At 56.2% G+C, this 20,923-nt stretch overlaps 1 protein-coding gene and 2 long non-coding RNA genes across 5 annotated transcripts in view; 2 read left to right on the top strand and 1 right to left on the bottom strand.

The window, feature by feature from the left end:
• NCOA1 (nuclear receptor coactivator 1) overlaps nucleotides 1-17,074 on the top strand; it is a 116,408-nt gene extending 99,334 nt beyond the window's left edge. The window contains exons 18-23 of one of the 3 annotated variants that reach the window (XM_032103373.1): nucleotides 4,567-4,948; nucleotides 6,093-6,267; nucleotides 8,813-8,993; nucleotides 10,698-10,787; nucleotides 16,562-16,619; nucleotides 16,791-16,882. In XM_032103373.1, the coding sequence (XP_031959264.1) occupies nucleotides 4,567-4,948; nucleotides 6,093-6,267; nucleotides 8,813-8,993; nucleotides 10,698-10,787; nucleotides 16,562-16,606 (873 nt within the window). In that variant the 3' untranslated portion in view covers nucleotides 16,607-16,619; nucleotides 16,791-16,882. Of the gene's footprint in view, nucleotides 1-4,566; nucleotides 4,949-6,092; nucleotides 6,268-8,812; nucleotides 8,994-10,697; nucleotides 10,788-16,561; nucleotides 16,620-16,790 lie in introns of all 3 variants that reach the window. The other 2 variants (XM_032103370.1, XM_032103371.1) reach the window with 2 other exon arrangements.
• LOC116441463 lies at nucleotides 2,180-2,814 on the top strand. Its single transcript, XR_004239080.1, has 2 exons — nucleotides 2,180-2,393; nucleotides 2,726-2,814. It is a non-coding gene; the product is annotated as an uncharacterized LOC116441463 (long non-coding RNA).
• On the bottom strand, nucleotides 13,849-14,301 carry LOC116441465. The gene is made up of 3 exons (XR_004239082.1): nucleotides 14,262-14,301; nucleotides 14,046-14,091; nucleotides 13,849-13,888 (listed from the first exon to the last, which is right to left on the bottom strand). It is a non-coding gene; the product is annotated as an uncharacterized LOC116441465 (long non-coding RNA).
• Nucleotides 17,075-20,923: the final 3,849 nt, after the last annotated feature.

The following is a 20,923-nucleotide window of genomic DNA, read 5'->3' as shown; positions in this document are numbered from 1 at the left end:
GATCATCCCGGGGAGGGAACAGGGGAATCCTATGGAAAAAAACGTGGGAAAACTCCTGGGATGGGATTTATTCCCAACATTTCTGAGCAGGAGGAGCTGAATTCTGGGATTTGGGATCATCCCAAGGAGGGAACAGGGGGATCCCATGGAGCAGAGAGCTGGAAAAACTCCTGGGATGGGATTTTATTCCAAGAAAGAGTGGAATTCCAGGATTTCGAGCTTGGCATCGTGCCAGGGAGGGAACAGGGGGATCCCACGGAGAACAGAGCTGGAAAAACTCCTGGGATGGGATTTTATTCCCAAAATTTTCGCCCAGGAGGAGCTGAATTCCGGGATTTGGGATCATCCCGGGGAGGGAACAGGGGGATCCCATGGAGCAGAGAGCTGGAAAAACTCCTGGGATGGGATTTTATTCCAAGAAAGAGCGGAATTCCGGGAATTTGAGCTCGGGATCATCCCGGGGAGGGAACAGGAAAAAAGATGTGGAAAAACTCCTGGGATGGGATTTAATTCCCAAAATTTTTGAGCAGGAGGAGCGGAATTCCAGGAATTTGAGCTCGGGATCATCCCAGGGATGGCACCAAGGGATCCCGTGGGAAAACAAAGTGGGAAAACTCCTGGGATGGGATTTTTGTTCCCAACAGTTTGGAGCAGGAGGAGCTGAATTCTGGGAATTTGGGATCATCCCGGGGAGGGAACAGGGGGATCCCACAGGGAAGAGAGCTGGAAAAACTCCTGGGATGGGATTTTATTCCAAGAAAGAGCGGAATTCCAGGAATTTGATCTCGGGATCATCCCGGGGAAGGAACAGGAAAAAAGATGTGGAAAAAAGTCCTGGGATGGGATTTTATTCCCAAAATTCTGGAGCAGGAGGAGCTGAATTCCGGGATTTGGGATCATCCCGGGGAGGGAACAGGGGGATCCTATGGAAAAAAACGTGGGAAAACTCCTGGGATGGGATTTATTCCCAACATTTCTGAGCAGGAGGAGCTGAATTCTGGGATTTGGGATCATCCCAGGGAGGGAACAGGGGGATCCCATGGAGCAGAGAGCTGGAAAAACTCCTGGGATGGGATTTTATTCCAAGAAAGAGTGGAATTCCAGGATTTCGAGCTTGGCATCGTGCCAGGGAGGGAACAGGGGGATCCCACGGAGAACAGAGCTGGAAAAACTCCTGGGATGGGATTTTACTCCCAAAATTCTGGAGCAGGAGGAGCTGAATTCCAGGATTTGGGATCATCCCGGGGAGGGAACAGGGGGATCCCATGGAGCAGAGAGCTGGAAAACCTCCTGGGATGGGATTTTGTTCCAACAAAGAGCGGAATTCCGGGAATTTGAGCTCGGGATCATCCCGGGGAGGGAACAGGCAAAAAGATGTGGAAAAACTCCTGGGATGGGATTTAATTCCCAAAATTTTTGAGCAGGAGGAGCGGAATTCCAGGAATTTGAGCTCGGGATCATCCCAGGGATGGCACCAAGGGATCCCGTGGGAAAACAAAGTGGGAAAACTCCTGGGATGGGATTTTTGTTCCCAACAGTTTGGAGCAGGAGGAGCTGAATTCCGGGAATTTGGGATCATCCCGGGGAGGGAACAGGGGGATCCCACAGGGAAGAGAGCTGGAAAAACTCCTGGGATGGGATTTTATTCCAAGAAAGAGCGGAATTCCAGGAATTTGATCTCGGGATCATCCCGGGGAAGGAACAGGAAAAAAGATGTGGAAAAAAGTCCTGGGATGGGATTTTATTCCCAAAATTCTGGAGCAGGAGGAGCTGAATTCCGGGATTTGGGATCATCCCGGGGAGGGAACAGGGGGATCCTATGGAAAAAAACGTGGGAAAACTCCTGGGATGGGATTTATTCCCAACATTTCTGAGCAGGAGGAGCTGAATTCTGGGATTTGGGATCATCCCAGGGAGGGAACAGGGGGATCCCATGGAGCAGAGAGCTGGAAAAACTCCTGGGATGGGATTTTATTCCAAGAAAGAGTGGAATTCCAGGATTTCGAGCTTGGCATCGTGCCAGGGAGGGAACAGGGGGATCCCACGGAGAACAGAGCTGGAAAAACTCCTGGGATGGGATTTTACTCCCAAAATTCTGGAGCAGGAGGAGCTGAATTCCAGGATTTGGGATCATCCCGGGGAGGGAACAGGGGGATCCCATGGAGCAGAGAGCTGGAAAACCTCCTGGGATGGGATTTTGTTCCAACAAAGAGCGGAATTCCGGGAATTTGAGCTCGGGATCATCCCGGGGAGGGAACAGGCAAAAAGATGTGGAAAAACTCCTGGGATGGGATTTAATTCCCAAAATTTTTGAGCAGGAGGAGCGGAATTCCAGGAATTTGAGCTCGGGATCATCCCAGGGATGGCACCAAGGGATCCCGTGGGAAAACAAAGTGGGAAAACTCCTGGGATGGGATTTTTGTTCCCAACAGTTTGGAGCAGGAGGAGCTGAATTCCGGGAATTTGGGATCATCCCGGGGAGGGAACAGGGGGATCCCACAGGGAAGAGAGCTGGAAAAACTCCTGGGATGGGATTTTATTCCAAGAAAGAGAGGAATTCCAGGAATTTGATCTCGGGATCATCCCGGGGAAGGAACAGGAAAAAAGATGTGGAAAAAGTCCTGGGATGGGATTTTATTCCCAAAATTCTGGAGCAGGAGGAGCTGAATTCCAGGATTTGGGATAGTCCTGGGGAGGGAACAGGGGGATCCCATGGAGCAGAGAGCTGGAAAAACTCCTGGGATGGGATTTTATTCCAAGAAAGAGCAGAATTCCGGGAATTTGAGCTCGGGATCATCCCGGGGAGGAAACAGGGGGATCCCACAGAGAACAGAGCTGGAAAAACTCCTGGGATGGGATTTTATTCCAAGAAAGAGCGGAATTCCGGGAATTTGATCTCGGGATCATCCCGGGGAAGGAACAGGAAAAAAGATGTGGAAAAAGTCCTGGGATGGGATTTTATTCCCAAAATTTTTGAGCAGGAGGAGCGGAATTCCAGGAATTTGAGCTCGGGATCGTCCCAGGGAGGAGACGATGAGGGGATTCCATGGAGAAAAAGGGTGGAAAAACTCCTGGGATGGGATTTTTTCCAAGAAAGAGCGGAATTCTGGGAATTTGAGCTCGGGATCATCCCGGGGAGGGAACAGGGGGATCCCACAGAGAACAGAGCTGGAAAAACTCCTGGGATGAGATTTTATTCCCAACGTTTTGGAGCAGGAGGAGCAGAATTCCGTGAATTTGAGCTCGGGATCGTCCCAGGGAGGAGACGAGGGGATTCCATGGAGAAAAAGGGTGGAAAAACCCCTGGGATGGGATTTTATTCCCAAAATTTCCGAGCAGGAGGAGCTGAATTCCGGGATTTGGGATCATCCCGGGGAGGGAACAGGGGGATCCCATGGAGCAGAGAGCTGGAAAAACTCCTGGGATGGGATTTTGTTCCAACAAAGAGCGGAATTCCGGGAATTTGAGCTGGGGTTCATCCCGGGGAGGGAACAGGCAAAAAGATGTGGAAAAAGTCCTGGGATGGGATTTAATTCCCAAAATTTTGTAGCAGGAGGAGCTGAATTCCAGGAATTTGAGCTCGGGATCATCCCAGGGATGGCACCAAGGGATCCCGTGGGAAAACAAAGTGGGAAAACTCCTGGGATGGGATTTTTGGTCCCAACAGTTTGGAGCAGGAGGAGCTGAATTCCGGGAATTTGGGATCATCCCGGGGAGGGAACAGGGGGATCCCACAGGGAAGAGAGCTGGAAAAACTCCTGGGATGGGATTTTATTCCAAGAAAGAGCGGAATTCCAGGAATTTGAGCTCGGGATCATCCCGGGGAGGAAACGGGGATCCCACAGAGAACAGAGCTGGAAAAACTCCTGGGATGGGATTTTATTCCAAGAAAGAGCGGAATTCTGGGAATTTGATCTCGGGATCATCCCGGGGAGGGAACAGGAAAAAAGATGTGGAAAAAGTCCTGGGATGGGATTTTATTCCCAAAATTCTGGAGCAGGAGGAGCTGAATTCCGGGATTTGGGATCATCCCGGGGAGGGAACAGGGGGATCCTATGGAAAAAAACGTGGGAAAACTCCTGGGATGGGATTTATTCCCAACATTTCTGAGCAGGAGGAGCTGAATTCCGGGATTTGGGGTCATCCCGGGGAGGGAACAGGGGGATCCCGTGGAGCAGAGAGCTGGAAAAACTCCTGGGATGGGATTTTGTTCCCAAAATTTTTGAGCAGGAGGAGTGGAATTCCAGGATTTGGGATCATCCCGGGGAGGGAACAGGGGGATCCCATGGAGCAGAGAGCTGGAAAACCTCCTGGGATGGGATTTTATTCCAAGAAAGAGCGGAATTCCGGGAATTTGAGCTCGGCATCACCCCACCACAGACCCCCCTCGGGAAACCCGAGCTTCTCAAACCCCCAAACCCCCCCCCCCATAAATCCCCAACTCCCCACCCGCTCCTCCACCCATCCCGACAATTCCCACCTCCCATCCTGGGCAGGGCGGATGATGGGCAGGGGGCTCCTCGGGAAGGAGCCCCGGGATAATCCGGGAATTCTCGGCGTCCGCAGCCCCCCCTGAACGCGCAGATGTTGGCGCAGCGGCAGCGGGAGCTCTACAGCCAGCAGCACCGGCAGCGGCAGCTGATGCAGCAGCGCGCGCTCCTCATGCGCCAGCAGAATTTCGGGAATAACCTCCCGCCCTCCGGAGCCGCCGCGCTCCCGGTGCCCCTGGGAGCCGCCCCTCGCTTGCCCCAAGGCCAGCAATTCCCGTATCCCCCCGGTTACGGTACGAACGGAGGGAATTCCGCCGGCTCCGGCGGCCCTTTCGCCAACGCCGAGGCGGCGCTGGGCAACCGCGGATCCCTCGGGAATCGCGGGATGATGGGAGCGCAGTTCGGAGCCGGGATCAACGCGCAGATGCAGCAGAACATCTTCCAGTATTCGGGATCGGGTACGGCGGGAGAGCGGCTGGAAGTTGGGATGGGTTGGGGAGGGAGATTGCCGAGGATTGGGAGAGGGGAGGGAAGGGGAAAGTGGGAATGGTGGGATGGAAGAGGAGCTTGGGATGGGATGTTGGGAAGGAATTCGCGGCTGCGCTGGAATTCCCAGGGAATGCCCGGATCCCTGGAAGTGTCCAAGGAAAGGCTGGAGCAGCCTGGGATCATCGGGGGAGGTGCCGGCCTTGGAATGGGATGGGATTGAAGCTGCGTGGATCCCAGCCAAAGCATTCCGGGATTGTGGGATGCAGGAGGCTCCGAATCCATGGCCAGGGGTTTTTCTGGAAGTCGGGGATGGGAAAGGGAAGGGAGAGCCTTCCTGGAGTGCCGAGATTCCCAGGGAAGGGCCTGGAGGCCGGAATTCCTTCCCGCAGAGGAGTCGGGCTGGGGCTGGATCCAATGGCAGGCTGGGAGAGGCGGGAATGGAGGGATTTCCCTGGGAAAGGGGAGCTGGGGCTGGGATCTTGGGAAGGGATTCCCGGCTGCACTGGAATTCCCAGGGAATGCCCGGATCCCTGGCAGTGCCCAAGGAAGGGCTGGAGCAGCCTGGGATCATCGTGGGATCGTGTTGGGGATGGAATGGGATGGGATGGAAGCTCCGTGGATCCCAGCCAAAGCATTCCGGGATCCTGTGGAGCTGCTGGGATGGCTCCAGGCTGGAGATCCCAGCGCACAAATCCTGTGGGATGCAGCTCCAAGGGATTCAAGGATCCGGGGAATCCTCGGAGCCGCTTCCCGAGCCTGAAGGGGCTCCAGGAGAGCTGGGATTTGGGATAAAGGATGGAGGGGCAGGAGGCAGGGAATGGCTTCCCAGTGGGAAAGGGGAGCTCGGGCTGGGATCTTGGGAAGGAATTCCCGACTGGGCTGGAATTCCCAGAGAATCCCTGGATCCCTGGCAGCATCCATGGAAAATTTGGAGCAGCCTGGCATGGAGGAAGTGTCGGGATTGGACCGGGATGAGCTTGAAGCTCCTTCCCACCCAACCCAAAAGCTCCAAAGCCCCGGCTGAAATTCCTGGATTGCTTGGGAGGGAAAAAACCGGGATTTGGGCTGTCTCAGGGGAAGGCGGCTGGCTGTAATTCCATGGATTTTTCCCAGGAATGGCGCAGCAGAGCGATCCCGCCTTCGCTCCGGCGCTCAGCCCCAGCAGCCCCCTGATGTCCCCGCAGCTGCCGCCGGCTCCGAGCCCGATGCTGCCTCCGGTGCCGCCGGCACCGGGATACCAATCCCCGGAGATGAAATCCTGGCAGCAGGGAGCCATGGGGAATAACGGGTACGGAATCGGCCCCGGGAATCGCCGCCGGGATCAGCCGCACCCTTCGGAATCACCTCCTGCCCACGGATCCTCGGGGAGCTGGGAATGGGGAATGGGATGGGGAATGGGGCGGCAGCTTCCCAGTGGGAAAGGGGAGCTTGGGATGGGATGTTGGGAAGGAATTCGCGGCTGGGCTGGAATTCCCAGGGAATGCCCGGATCCCTGGCAGTGCCCAAGGAAAGGCTGGAGCAGCCTGGGATCATCGGGGCAGGTGCCGGCCTTGGAATGGGATGGGATTGAAGCTGCGTGGATCCCAGCCAAAGCATTCCGGGATTGTGGGATGCAGGAGGCTCCGAATCCATGGCCAGGGGTTTTTCTGGAAGTCGGGGATGGGCAAGGGAAGGGAGAGCCTTCCTGGAGTGCCGAGATTCCCAGGGAAGGGCCTGGAGGCCGGAATTCCTTCCCGCAGAGGAGTCGGGCTGGGGCTGGATCCAATGGCAGGCTGGGAGAGGCGGGAATGGAGGGATTTCCCTGGGAAAGGGGAGCTGGGGCTGGGATCTTGGGAAGGGATTCCCGGCTGCGCTGGAATTCCCAGGGAATCCCTGGCTGCCCCTGGATCCCTGGCAGTGTCCGAGGCCAGGCTGGATCCCTGACCCAGGCTTGGGATCCACAGGGATCAGGAGATATCCCGGGATAAGGAGCCCAGGGATGTCCTCAGCAGAGAGGGAGGGCGGAATTCCCAAGGTCTCCACATGGATTTGGGAGAAACGAGAGCTCCCAGAGAACCGGGAATGTCGGCACAGGACCGGGAATTTCGACAATTCCAGAGGGGGAAGGGTTAAGGAATTGGCGCAGGGATTGCTGGAGCAGCCAGACAGTGGGAACAGCAGGGAGAAATCCAGGATATCCAAGGAAAAACAGGGAGGTGGAGAGCCACAAACCCGGCACGGATGGAATTCCGGCCGTGGGAAACGGCGGGAATGTCGCAGTGCCCAGAGGGGCTCCAGGAGAGCTGGGGAGGGATTTGGGAAAACCGGGAAAGGGGAGCTCGGGGCGGGATCCCCGCCATGGCTCCGGTATCGGAATTCCAAAGGATTCAGATGAGGGATGAGGAAGAGCTGGAGATCTTCAGGCTTAATTAGGGAATGTGGGATAATTAGAGGCAAGCGCGGAATTCCGAGGTGACCACGTGACTTTTCTGGGATGTTCCCAGCTCTGATTTCTGGGAAGAAATGGGAAAAGTGCCCGGATTCCATCCAGGAGTGAAGGTTGGGATTCTGGGATTAGGGAAAATCCCAAAGGATTGGCTGGGAATTCCTCCTTTGGTGGCTTGGGTGGAACAGCACGGAATCGGGAATGGGATCGGGAATTGGATCGGGAATGGGGCCATGGATCCTTGGGGAGCTGGGAATAGGGAATGGGATCAGGAATGGGATCGGGAACACCCAGGATGGGTGGGATGGAGTTGGTGATCCCGGAGCTGGGACGGTTCCATCCCACGGGACCTGGAGCAGGAATGGGAACGGCCGGGATTGGGACTGGAAGGAGCAGCAGGGATGGAAATGAGGAAAGAATTCCCAGGGAAGCTGCGGCTGCTCCCGGATCCCTGGGAGTGTCCAAGGAAAGGCTGGAGCAGCCTGGGATCATCGGGAGAGGTGCCGGCCTTGGAATGGGATGGGATTGAAGCTGCGTGGATCCCAGCCAAAGCATTCCGGGACTGTGGGATGCAGGAGGCTCCGAATCCATGGCCAGGGGTTTTTCTGGAAGTCGGGGATGGGAAAGGGAAGGGAGAGCCTTCCTGGAGTGCCGAGATTCCCAGGGAAGGGCCTGGAGGCCGGAATTCCTTCCCGCAGAGGAGTCGGGATGGGGCTGGATCCAATGGCAGGCTGGGAGAGGCGGGAATGGAGGGATTTCCCTGGGAAAGGGGAGCTCGGGCTGGGATCTTGGGAAGGGATTCCCGGCTGCGCTGGAATTCCCAGGGAATGCCCGGATCCCTGGCAGTGTCCAGGGAAAGGCTGGAGCAGCCTGGGATCATTGGGGGGTTGGAATGGGATGGAACTGAAGCTCCGCGGATCCCACCCAAGCCAGTCTGGAATTCTGGGATCGAGGAGGCTCCGAATGCATCCTGAGGGATTTTTATGGGATTTGGGGGATATAAAAGGGAGGAAAAGGGAAGGGAGACCCATCCTGAAGTCCTGAGATTCCCAGTGAACCCCCTTATTCCCAAAATTTCTGAGAGAGGAGTCGGGCTGGGGCTGGATCCAATGGCAGGCTGGGAGAGGCGGGAATGGAGGGATTTCCCTGGGAAAGGGGAGCTGGGGCTGGGATCTTGGGAAGGAATTCCCGGCTGCGCTGGAATTCCCAGGGAATGCCCGGATCCCCGGCAGTGTCCAGGGAAAGCTCGGAGCACCCCTGGGATCATCCCGGATGATGCCAACATCGGAAGGTGCTGGAATTCCACCTCCTTGCCACGGCACCATTTTGGCATTTGGGAATTGTGTGACCTCTCCCCTGCTCCTCAGCCATTCCCGACATCCCGCTGAGGCCGTTCCCTGTTTTCCAGCGTGTTCAGCCAGGCGGGAGCGGCTCCGGCGGCGCCGGCTCCGCAGGGAATGTACAACAACATGAGCATCACCGTGTCCATGGCCGGCGGCGGCTCCGGCGTGCAGAGCATCAACCCCATGGGCGGGACCATGGCCATGAATTCCATGATGTCCGGCATGAATTCCATGTGCTCGGAGCAGGTCAGTCCCGGCCCGGCGCCGCCGCCGGAACGGCCGCAGATCCCGAGGGATCCCGAGGGCGGTGTTGGGAATGGGATGGAAGTGTTGGAGTCGGGGTGAAGGGAGAAGCCGAGAAGTTCCAGGCTTTGGGAATGGGGCTGTGGATAAGTGGGGAGGTGGGAATGGGGTTGGGATTGGGAATGGGATTGGGAATGGGATCGGGAATGGGGCTGTGGATAAGTGGGGAGGTGGGAATGGGAATGGGATCGGGAATGGGATTGGGAATGGGATTGGGAATGGAGCCGTGGATTGCTGGGAGGTGGGAATAGGGAATGGGACCGGGAATGGGACTGGGAATGGAGCCATGGATCCCTGGGGGCTGTGGATTCCTGGGAGCTGGGAATAGGGAACGGGATCGGGAATGGGATTGGGAATGGGATCAGGAATGGAGCCGTGGATCCCTGGGAGCTGGGAATAGGGAATGGGACCGGGAATGGGAGTGGGAATGGGATTGGGAATGGGATCAGGAATGGGATCAGGAATGGAGCCATGGATCGCTGGGAGCTGGGAATAGGGAATGGGATCGGGAATGGGATCGGGAATGGGAGCTGGGAATGGGATCAGGAATGGGATCAGGAATGGAGCCGTGGATCCCTGGGAGCTGGGAATAGGGAATGGGATCGGGAATGGGATTGGGAATGGGATTGAGAATGGGATTAGGAATGGGATCGGGAATGAGGCCATGGATCCCTGGGGATCTGGGAATAGGGAACGGGATCGGGAATGGGATCAGGAATGGAGCCATGGATTCCTCGGAGCTGGGAATAAGGAATGGGATCGGGAATGGGACTGGGAATGGAGCCATGGATCCCTGGGGGCTATGGATCCCTGGGAGCTGGGAATAGGGAATGGGACCGGGAATGGGAGTGGGAATGGGATCAGGAATGGAGCCGTGGATCCCTGGGAGCTGGGAATAGGGAATGGGACCGGGAATGGGAGTGGGAATGGGATCAGGAATGGAGCCGTGGATCCCTGGGGAGCTGGGAATAGGGAATGGGATTGGGAATGGGATCGGGAATGGGAGCTGGGAATGGGAGCTGGGAATGGGATCAGGAATGGGATTGGGAATGAGGCCATGGATCCCTGGGGATCTGGGAATAGGGAATGGGATCGGGAATGAGGCCATGGATCCCTGGGGATCTGGGAATAGGGAACGGGATCAGGAATGGGATTGGGAATGGGGCTGTGGATTCGTGGGGAGGTGGGAATGGGAATGGGATCGGGAATGGGATTGGGAATGGAGCTGTGGATCCCTGGGAGCTGCGAATGGGGAATGGGATCAGGAGTGGGACTGGGAATGGGATTGGGAATGGGATTGGGAATGGGATTGGGAATGGAGCCGTGGATCCCTGGGAGCTGGGAATAGGGAATGGGATCGGGAACGGGATCGGGAATGGGGCTGTGGATCTCTGGGAGCTGGGAATAGGGAATGGGATCGGGAATGGGATCGGGAACGGGATCGGGAACAGCTGGCTATAGGATGGCAACAAGAGCGAAGGACGTGGGGAAAAACGGCAGAGCCGATCCCAAACCCCCCCGGGATCCCCCACCCACCGATCCCCAGGGATCTCCTCCCAAAATCCCCCCAAACTCCGCTCCGGAGGGCTCTGGGCGCCTTTCCAAGGTGCCGGAATGGCGGCTGAGCGCGGCCGTTGCTCCCGGCAGGTCCCGGACGCGGCGCTGCGACCGCCAGGGCTCTACTGCAACCAGCTGGGCTCCAGCGAGCTCCTGAAGGCCGAGGCGGACGGCGCCCAGGTCAGTAGCTGCTCCTCAAACATCCGGGGAGCTCCAGAGGTTGGGATGGTCCCAAAAAAAACTCGGATCTTCTCGGCGGGATTGGCCCGGAGGTCATGGAAGGTTGGGTTGGCTTGGGTTGGGTTGGGTTGGATCCGAAGCTCAGCTCGTTCCGTGCCGGGGGCAGCGATGGCTTCATCCAGAAGGTCACGGTTGGCTTGGAGGCACCACGGTGGCACCAGCGTTGGGTGACACCCGTTGGGTGTGAAGCCACCGTGGTGCCACCAGCGTTGGGTGACACCCGTTGGGTGTGAAGCCACCGTGGTGCCACCAGCGTTGGGTGACACCCGTTGGGTGTGAAGCCACCGTGGTGCCACCAGCGTTGGGTGACACCCGTTGGGTGTGAAGCCACCGTGGTGCCACCAGCGTTGGGTGACACCCACTGGGTGACACCTCTTAGGGTTGAAGCCACCAGGGTCCCACCAGTGTTGGGTGACACCCGCTGGGTGACACCTCTTAGGGTTGAAGCCACCACGGTGCCACCAGCGTTGGGTGACACCTCTTAGGGTTGAAGCCACCACGGTGCCACCAGCGTTGGGTGACACCCACTGGGTGACACCTCTTAGGGTTGAAGCCACCAGGGTCCCACCAGTGTTGGGTGACACCCGCTGGGTCACACCTTTTAGGGTTGAAGCCACCAGGGTCCCACCAATGCTGGGTGACACCCATTGGGTGACACCCCTTGGGGTTGGAGCCACCATGGTGCCACCAGCATTGAGTGACACCCATTGGGTGACACTTCTTGGGTGTGAAGCCACCAGGGTCCCACCAGTGTTGGGTGACACCTCTTAGGGTTGAAGCCACCACGGTGCCACCAGCGTTGGGTGACACCCATTGGGTGACACCTCTTGGGTGTGAAGCCACCATGGTGCCACCAGCGTTGGGTGACACCCACTGGGTGACACCTCTTGGGTGTGAAGCCACCAGGGTCCCACCAGCGTTGGGTGACACCCACTGGGTGACACCTCTTGGGTGTGAAGCCACCAGGGTCCCACCAGTGTTGGGTGACACCCATTGGGTGACACCTCTTGGGGTTGGAGCCACCATGGTGCCACCAGCGTTGAGTGACACCCGTTGGGTTGAAGCCACCATGATCCCACCAATGCTGGGTGACACCCATTGGGTGACACCTCTTGGGTGTGAAGCCACCAGGGTCCCACCAGTGTTGGGTGACACCCACTGGGTGACACCTCTTGGGTGTGAAGCCACCAGGGTCCCACCAGCGTTGGGTGACACCCACTGGGTGACACCTCTTGGGTGTGAAGCCACCAGGGTCCCACCAGTGTTGGGTGACACCCATTGGGTGACACCTCTTGGGGTTGGAGCCACCATGGTGCCACCAGCGTTGAGTGACACCCGTTGGGTTGAAGCCACCATGATCCCACCAATGCTGGGTGACACCCATTGGGTGACACCTCTTGGGTGTGAAGCCACCAGGGTCCCACCAGCGTTGGGTGACACCAGCGTTGGGTGACACCCGTTGGGTGACACCCCTTGGGGTTGGAGCCACCAATGCTGGGTGACACCCATTGGGTTGAAGCCACCACGTGTTGGGCGATGACCAAGCCTTGGGGTTGAAGCCACCAGCATCCCACTGGTGTTGGGTGACACCCATTGGGTGACACCCCTTGGGGCTGGAGCCACCAGCGTTGGGTGACAACCAACCCTTGGTGTGGAAGCCACCACGGTCCCAGCAGCGTTGGGGGATGACCGCCACCATGGTGCCACCGGTGTCGGGTGACACCCATTGGGTGACACCTCTGGGGGTTGAAGCCCCCATGGTCCTACTGGTGTTGGGGGACACCCACTGGGTGACACCTCCTGGGGATGAAGCCACCACCGTGCCACTCAAGTTGGGTGACACCCATCGGGATGAAGTCGCCATGGTCCCACCAGCATTGGGTGACACCCATTGGGTGACACCTCTGGTGATTGAGGCCACCACGGTCCCACCAGTGTTGGGTGACACCCGTTGGGTGACACCCTTAGGTTGAAGCCACCATGATCCCACCAGCACTGGGTGACACCCACTGGGTGACACCCTCGGGGTTGAAACCACCATGATCCCACCGGTGTTGGGTGACACCCATTGGGTGGCACCCTAGGCTTGATGCCACCATGGTCCCACCAGCACTGGGTGACACCCTTAGGTTAAAGCCACCATGATTCCACCCATGTTGGGTGACACCCACTGGGTGACACCCTTAGGTTGAAGTCACAGCAGTCCCACCAGCGTTGGTGACACCCCTTGGGTGACACCCTTAGGTTGAAGTCACCTTGATCCCACCAGCATTGGGTGACACCAACTGGGTGACACCCTTAGGTTGAAGTCACCACGGTCCCACCGGCGTTGGGTGACACCCTTAGGTTGATGCCACCATGATCCCACCAGTGTTGGGTGACGCCCCTTGAGTGACACCCTTGGCTTGATGCCACCTTTGTCTCGCCAGCACTGGGTGACACCCGTAGGTTGAAGCCACCACGGTCCCACCGGTGTTGGGTGACACCCTTGGCTTGATGCCACCGTGATCCCACCAGCACTGGGTGACACCCTTAGGTTGAAGCCACCATCGTCCTTCCCACATTGGGTGACAGCCTTGGCTTGAAGCCACCACAGTCCCACCGGTGTTGGGTGACATCCTTGGGTGACACCCTTAGGTTGAAGCCATCATGATCCCACCAGCGTTGGGTGACACCCATTGGGTGACACCCTCAGGGTTGAAACCACCATGGTCCCACTGGTGTTGGGTGACACCGTTAGGTTGAAGCCACCATGATCCCACCAGCACTGGGTGACACCCATTGGGTGACACCCTTGGCTTGATGCCACCTTCATCTCTCCAGCACTGGGTGACACCCTTGGCTTGAAGCCACCGTGATCCCACCAGCGTTGATGACACCTTTAGGTTGAAGCCACTGTGGTCCCACCAGCACTGGGTGACACCCACTGGGTGACACCCTTGGGGTTGAAACCACCATGATCCAACCGGTGTTGGGTGATGCCCATTGGGTGGCACCCTTGGCTTGAAGCCACCATGATCCCACCAGCGTGGGGTGACACCCTGAGGTTGAAGCCACCAGGATCCCACCACCGTTGGTGACACCCATTAGGTGCCAGCGTTGGCTTGATGCCACCACGGTCCCACCACCATTGATGACACCCTTAGGTTGAAGCCACCACAGTCCCACCAGCACTGGGTGACACCCCTTGAGTGACACCCTTGGGTTGAAGCCACCACAGTCCCACCGGTGTTGGGTGACACCCCTTGAGTGACACCCTCGGGGTTGAAACCACCATGGTCCCACTGGTGTTGGGTGACACCCCTTGGGTGACACCCTTAGGTTGAAGCCACCATGATCCCACCAGTGTTGGGTGACACGCATTGGGTGACACCCTTAGGTTGAAGTCACCGCAGTCCCACCAGCGTTGGTAACACCCCTTGGGTGACACCCTTGGCTTGAAGCCACCACAATCCCACCAGCGTTGGCGACACCCATTGGGTGCCACTCTTGGCTTGATGCCACCACGGTCCCACCAACATTGATGACACCCTTAGGTTGAAGCCGCCATGATCCCACCACCATTGGTGACACCCATTGGGTGCCACCCTTAGGTTGAACCTACCACGGTCCCACCAGCACTGGGTGACACCCATTGGGTGACACCCTTGGGGTTGAAACCACCACAGTCCCACCGGTGTTGGGTGACACCCTAAGGTTGAAGCCACCATGGTCCCACCAACATTGATGACACCCTTAGGCTGAAGCCACCACAGTCCCACCGGTGTTGGGTGACACCCACTGGGTGACACCCTTAGGCTGAAGCCACCACGGTCCCACCAGCGTTGATGACGCCCTTAGGCTGAAGCCACCATGATCCCACCACTGTCAATGACACCCATTGGGTGCCACCCGTGGCTTGAAGCCACCACGGTCCCACCACCATTGATGACACCCACTGGGTGCCACCCTCAGGTTGAACCCACCACCACCTCCCCACCTTTCCCAACTCCCGCTGCCCCTCCCCCCTCTCCGCCCCCGGCACTCCGCTCCCTCCGCCGGGAGCGCGCCCGCGTTCCACCACGGAGCTCCACCGCGGCTCCACGGAGCTCCACCGCGGTTCCACGGAGCTCCACCTGCAGCTCCACGGAGCTCCACCACGGTTCCACGGAGCTCCACCGCGGCTCCACAGAGCTCCATCGCGGTTCCACGGAGCTCCACCGTGGTTCCACAGAGCTCCATCGCGGTTCCACGGAGCTCCACCGCGGCTCCACAGAGCTCCATTGCGGCTCCACAGAGCTCCATTGCGGTTCCATGGAGCTCCACCCCAGCTCCACAGAGCTCCACCGCGGCTCCACAGAGCTCCATCGCGGTTCCACGGAGCTCCACCGCGGCTCCACAGAGCTCCATCGCGGTTCCACGGAGCTCCACCCCAGCTCCAGGGAGCTCCACCGCGGCTCCACAGAGCTCCATCGCGGTTCCACGGAGCTCCACCCGCAGCTCCACGGAGCTCCACCGCGGCTCCACAGAGCTCCATCGCAGTTCCACGGAGCTCCACCGCGGCTCCACAGAGCTCCATCGCGGTTCCACGGAGCTCCACCGTGGTTCCACAGAGCTCCATCGCGGTTCCACGGAGCTCCACCGCGGCTCCACAGAGCTCCATTGCGGCTCCACAGAGCTCCATCGCGGTTCCACGGAGCTCCACCCCAGCTCCAGGGAGCTCCACCCCAGCTCCACAGAGCTCCATCGCGGTTCCACGGAGCTCCACCCCAGCTCCACAGAGCTCCATCGCGGTTCCACGGAGCTCCACCCGCAGCTCCACGGAGCTCCACCGCGGTTCCACGGAGCTCCACCTGCAGCTCCACGGAGCTCCACCACGGTTCCACGGAGCTCCACCGCGGCTCCACAGAGCTCCATCGCGGTTCCACGGAGCTCCACCGTGGTTCCACAGAGCTCCATCGCGGTTCCACGGAGCTCCACCGCGGCTCCACAGAGCTCCAGTGCGGCTCCACAGAGCTCCATTGCGGTTCCATGGAGCTCCACCGCGGCTCCACAGAGCTCCACCGCGGCTCCACAGAGCTCCATCGCGGTTCCACGGAGCTCCACCCGCAGCTCCACAGAGCTCCATCGCGGTTCCACGGAGCTCCACCGTGGTTCCACAGAGCTCCATCGCGGTTCCACGGAGCTCCACCGCGGCTCCACAGAGCTCCATTGCGGCTCCACAGAGCTCCATTGCGGTTCCATGGAGCTCCACCGCGGCTCCACAGAGCTCCACCGCGGCTCCACAGAGCTCCATCGCGGTTCCATGGAGCTCCACCCGCAGCTCCACAGAGCTCCATCGCGGTTCCACGGAGCTCCACCGTGGTTCCACAGAGCTCCATCGCGGTTCCACGGAGCTCCACCGCGGCTCCACAGAGCTCCATTGCGGCTCCACAGAGCTCCATCGCGGTTCCACGGAGCTCCACCCCAGCTCCAGGGAGCTCCACCCCAGCTCCACAGAGCTCCACCGCGGTTCCACGGAGCTCCACCCGCAGCTCCACGGAGCTCCACCGCGGTTCCACGGAGCTCCACCGCGGCACCATCCCCGCTCCTCCACCTCTCTTCCACCCCCCACCCAAACCCACCCCAGCTCCGTTGCGGAGCCCCTTTTTTTGCCGCCGTTCTCCCGAATTTTTTTTTTGGCCCGGATCAGCGCCGCCGGAGCCGACTGAGCTGCAGCGCTTTTCTTTTCGTAGGACGCGAAGACCGAAGAGTTCTTCTCTGGGGTGGCTCCAGACTAGAGGAAGTTCTCTAGTGAGTTTCCCACTTCACGTAGTTCCCAGCTCCCGCTTCCGCCCCTTCCCCGGATCCGCTAAATCCCGCTTTTTTTTTTTTCTCTCTCTTTTTTTTTTTTTTTTTGTCCTTTTCTCTCGTTTTTTCCCCCCGTTTTCTCCTCCTTTCCCGCTTTTCCCCCCTCCCCGGCAGGTGCAGCAGGTGCAGGTGTTCGCCGACGTGCAGTGTACGGTGAACTTGGTGGGAGATCCCTACCTCAACGCGCCGCCGCCGCCGCCGCCGCCTTTGGGGAATCCCAAAAACTCCGCTCCGCCTCCTCCGGCGCCGCCGGCTCAAGGGAAGAGCCTCCTGCAGCAGCTGCTGACGGAATGAAGCGCGGCTTTTTCGGGAACGGCGAGCTCGGGAATTCCCCCAAAAAAAAAATCGAATCCGACACCACCGCCACGACGACGACCCCCGACCCGACCGCGACGACGGCGACGGAAAACACAAAAAAAAACTCGGGAAGATGGACACGAAAAAAAAGAGAGAGAAAATTATTATATAGGATCTATTTTTGTGGGATTTTTGATATCGAGCCCCTCCCCCGCCGCCCCTCGGAGCGAGAAGGAATTCGGGGAATTCGGGGATTGGGGGGGGATTTTTTTGGGAATTTGGGGGAGGGGAGGGGGGCGTGGGGTTTGCGCCAAGGGTTTGGTTCGGATCGGGGCCTTTTTTGCCTCTTTCCTGCCCGGTTTTTTTCCCGTTTTCCTCCTTTTTTGTCCTTTTTCCTCCTTTTTTTGTCCTTTTTCCTCCTTTTTTGTCCTTTTTCCTCTTTTTTTCCCCCTTTATTCTCCTTTTCCCCCCCTTTTTTCCTCCTTTTCTGTCCTTTTTTCACCTTTTTTCCCCCCTTTATTCTCCTTTTTCCCCCCTTTTCCCCCCATTTCCCCCCTTTCCTCCTTTTTTCCTCCTTTTCTGTCCTTTTTTCCCCCCTTTTCCCCCTTTTTTCTCCTTTTTTCCCCCTTTATTCTTTTTCCCCCCTTTCCCCCATTTTCCCCCTTTTTCCTCCTTTCCCCCCCCTTTTTCTCTCATTTTCCCTTTTCCTCCTTTTTTCCCCCCTTTTTCCTCCTTTTTCCTCCTTTTCTGTCCTTTTTCCCCCCCTTTTCCCCCCTTTTTCTCCTCCTTTCCCCCCTTTTTCCTACTTTTTCCTCTTCTCTCCTTTTCTCCCCTTTCCCCCCATTTTCCCTTTTCCTCCTTTCCCTCCTTTTCCCCACTTTTGTCCTCCGTTTTCCTCCTTTTTTGTTCTTTTCCCCCTGTTTGTCTCTTTTCCCCCATTTCCCTCCTTTCCCCACTTTTCCCACCTTTTTTGTCCTTTTTTCCTCCTTCTTTGTCCTTTTTCCTCCTTTTTTCCCCCCTTTATTCTCCTTTTCCCCCCTTTTTTCTTCTTTTCCTCCTTTTTTTGTCCCCTTTTCCTCCTTTTCTGTCCTTTCCCCCCTCTTTTCCCCCCTTTTTTCTTTTTTCGCTTTTTCCTCCTCTTTTCCTCCTTTTTCCCCCTTTTTCCTCTTTTCCCCCATTTTCCTTATTTCCCCCTTCTTTGTCCTTTTTCCTCCTTTTTCATTCTTTTTTCCTTTCTTCCTCCCCTTTTCATTTTCCCCCATTTTCCCTTTTCCTCCATTTTCCTCCTTTTTTCCCCCTTTTTTGTCCCTTTTCCCCCTTTTTCCTCCCCTTTTCCTCATTTTTCCCCCATTTCCCCCCTTTTTACTCCATTTTCCTTTTTCCTCCTTTGTCCTTTTCCCCTTTTTTCTCTTCTCCCCCATTTTCCTCCTTTTTCTTCCCTTTTTCCTCCTTTTTTCTCCTGTTCCCCCCCCTTTTCCTCCTTTTTTCCTCCCTTTTGCCTCCTTTTTTGTCCTTTTCCCCCTTTTTTGTCCTTTCCCCCCCATTTTCCTCCTTTATTCCCCCTTTTTTTGTCCTTTTTCCTCCATTTTCCTCCTTTTTTCCCTTTCCTCCTTTGTCTTTTTTTCCTTTTTTCCTCCTTTTTTGTCCTTTTCTCCTTTTTCCTCTTTTTTCCTTCTTTTTCCCCCTTTTCCTCCTCTTTTCCCCCCTTTTTTCTCCGTTTTCCTCCTTTCTCCCATTTTCCTCCTTTTCCCCCTTTTTGTCCTCTTTTCCTCCTTTCTTCTTTTTCCCCTTTTCCTCTTTTTTTCCCCTTTTCCTCTTTTTTTCCCCTTCTCATTTTTTGTCCTTTTCCTCCTCTTTTCCCCTTTTCCTCTTTTTCTTCCCCTTTTCTTCCTCTTTTCCCCCCTTTCCTCGTTTTTCCCTTTTTCCTTTTTTTTCCCATTTCCCCCCCTTTTTCCCTTTTCCTTTTTTCCCCTTTTCCTTTTTCCTCCTTTTTTCCCCTTTTCCTCCTCTTTTTCCCCTTTTCCTCTTCCTTTTCCCCCTTTTTTCCCCTTTTCCTCTTTTTCCTCTTTTCCTCTTCCTTTTCCCCCTTTTTTCCCCTTTTCCTCTTTTTCCTCTTTTCCTCTTCTTTTTCCTCTTTAACGCATTTTCTCCTTTTTCCTTTTTTCAAATTTTCTCCCCTTTCCCCCCTTTTTCCTCCTTTTTTCCTCTTTTCCTCCTCCTTTTCCTCCTTTTTCCCCCCTTTTCCCTCCTTTCCCTCCCTTTTTCCTTCTTTTCCCCCCTTTTCCTCATTTTTCTCCTTTTCCCCCCTTTTTCTTCCTCTTTCCCCCTTTTCATCCTATTTTCCTTTTTCCTCCTTTTTCCCCTTTTCCTCTTTTTTCCCCCTTTTTTCCCTCTTTTCGTTTTTTCCCCTTTTTCCTCTTTTTTTCCAGTTTCCCCCCTTTTTCCCCCTTTTTCCCCCTTTTTCCCTCCCTCCCCACATCTCCTCCACTTCCCTCCTGCTCCTCCATCCCAACCCTCGGGTCCATCCCTGGTTTTTTTTTCCCCCCCCATTCCCGGCTCCGGAGAATTCCCGGGAAAGCAGCAGCAAGAGGAGGAGGAAGCTCAGTCTCAGCTGGATCTGACGCGGGCCACGGAAAATCGGGAATGATCAACGCCGGAATTCTGCCGGAAAAGCCGGGGGGGGTGTTTTTTTTTGGGGGTATTTTTTGGGGTTTTTTTTCCCCAATCCGTACTCCCCAAAATTCCCAATTTTTTCCCTCCTTTCCCCCCGTTTTTCCCCCCCTTTCCCTTCGGCTCGTGCGTACAATCAGCTTTTTCTAGCGGGAAAAAGAAAAAAATCGTGGAATTTGTCGGGGTTTGCGTTTGGTTTTCCAAGAAAAACAACCAAAAAAAAAAAACCCAAAAAAAAAAAAAAACCAAAAAAAGAAAAAAAAAACACAACAAAAAAAAGAGGGCATTTCAAAAAAAAAACCACCCAAAAAGCACCAAAAAAAGGAGAAAAAAAATCAACTTTGCTTTTTTTCTTCGGAACCACCGTTTTTCCATGGTTTCTGCCGGATTTTTCCCCTCCCCCTCTCTGGAATTCCGAGGGATGAGCGAGGGGGGAAAAGCTTCGTGTACAGTGCAAGGAAAGAGGGAGGGAAAAGAAAACAACAACAAAAACCATCGGGGAGGGGAGGGAGGGGCCAAAAAACCGGGAAAAATCCGCAATAATTTTTAAGGAATGCTGGGAGGGGGAGGGCTGGGGGAGGGGCGGAGCTCTTGTAGATACAATTTTTTTTCCGGAAGGGAAAAGGAAAAACAACAAAAAATTTGCAAAAAAAAGACAAAAAAAAAAAAAAAAAAAAACGGGGGGGGGGGGGGGAAGAAAAAGATGGAAAACTTCTGGAAAAGTTTTTTTTTTTTTTTTGGGGAAGGAGGGGGAGGGGAAAAGGGTGGGGGAGGGGAAGAGAAAATCCCACCGGGAAAAAAAATCGGGAGCAGCCGGATCCTGGTTTGGTGTTTGGGGTTTTTTTTTTTTTCCTCTCCCCCCTCCCCCCAATTCCTCCCCTCCCCCCGCTTGGAATTGCGTCTAACGGCTGGAGTAGGTCGGGCTATTTAAAAGGAAGAGTTAATTAATAATAATTAATAATTAATAAATAAATAAGAAGAAGAAGAAAAAGGGAAATGACGGAATTTTGTGGCGGGGGGGGGGGAAAAAAAAAAAAGGGGGGGGGTTTGGGGGGTTTTTCCGTGGAAATTCCCGAGGTTTTTTTTGTTGCTGGAGGATTCCCAGGGGGAGCTTGGAGGGAATTGGGGGAGGGGGGTGGGGGAGGGGCCAAAAATTCCTGGGGGTGGAGGAGGCAGAGGGGGGATGGGATGGGAAAAGGGCGGGGAAATTCCCAGGGAATTTCAGGGGAATTCTGGGAAAATTTAAGGGAAATTGCTGGAAAAGTAAAGGAAAATTCCCA

The sequence above is a fragment of the Corvus moneduloides genome, chromosome 3 (assembly GCF_009650955.1).
Source record: "Corvus moneduloides isolate bCorMon1 chromosome 3, bCorMon1.pri, whole genome shotgun sequence".
Lineage (NCBI taxonomy): Eukaryota > Metazoa > Chordata > Aves > Passeriformes > Corvidae > Corvus > Corvus moneduloides.
This window is presented reverse-complemented; position numbering and strand designations above follow the sequence as displayed.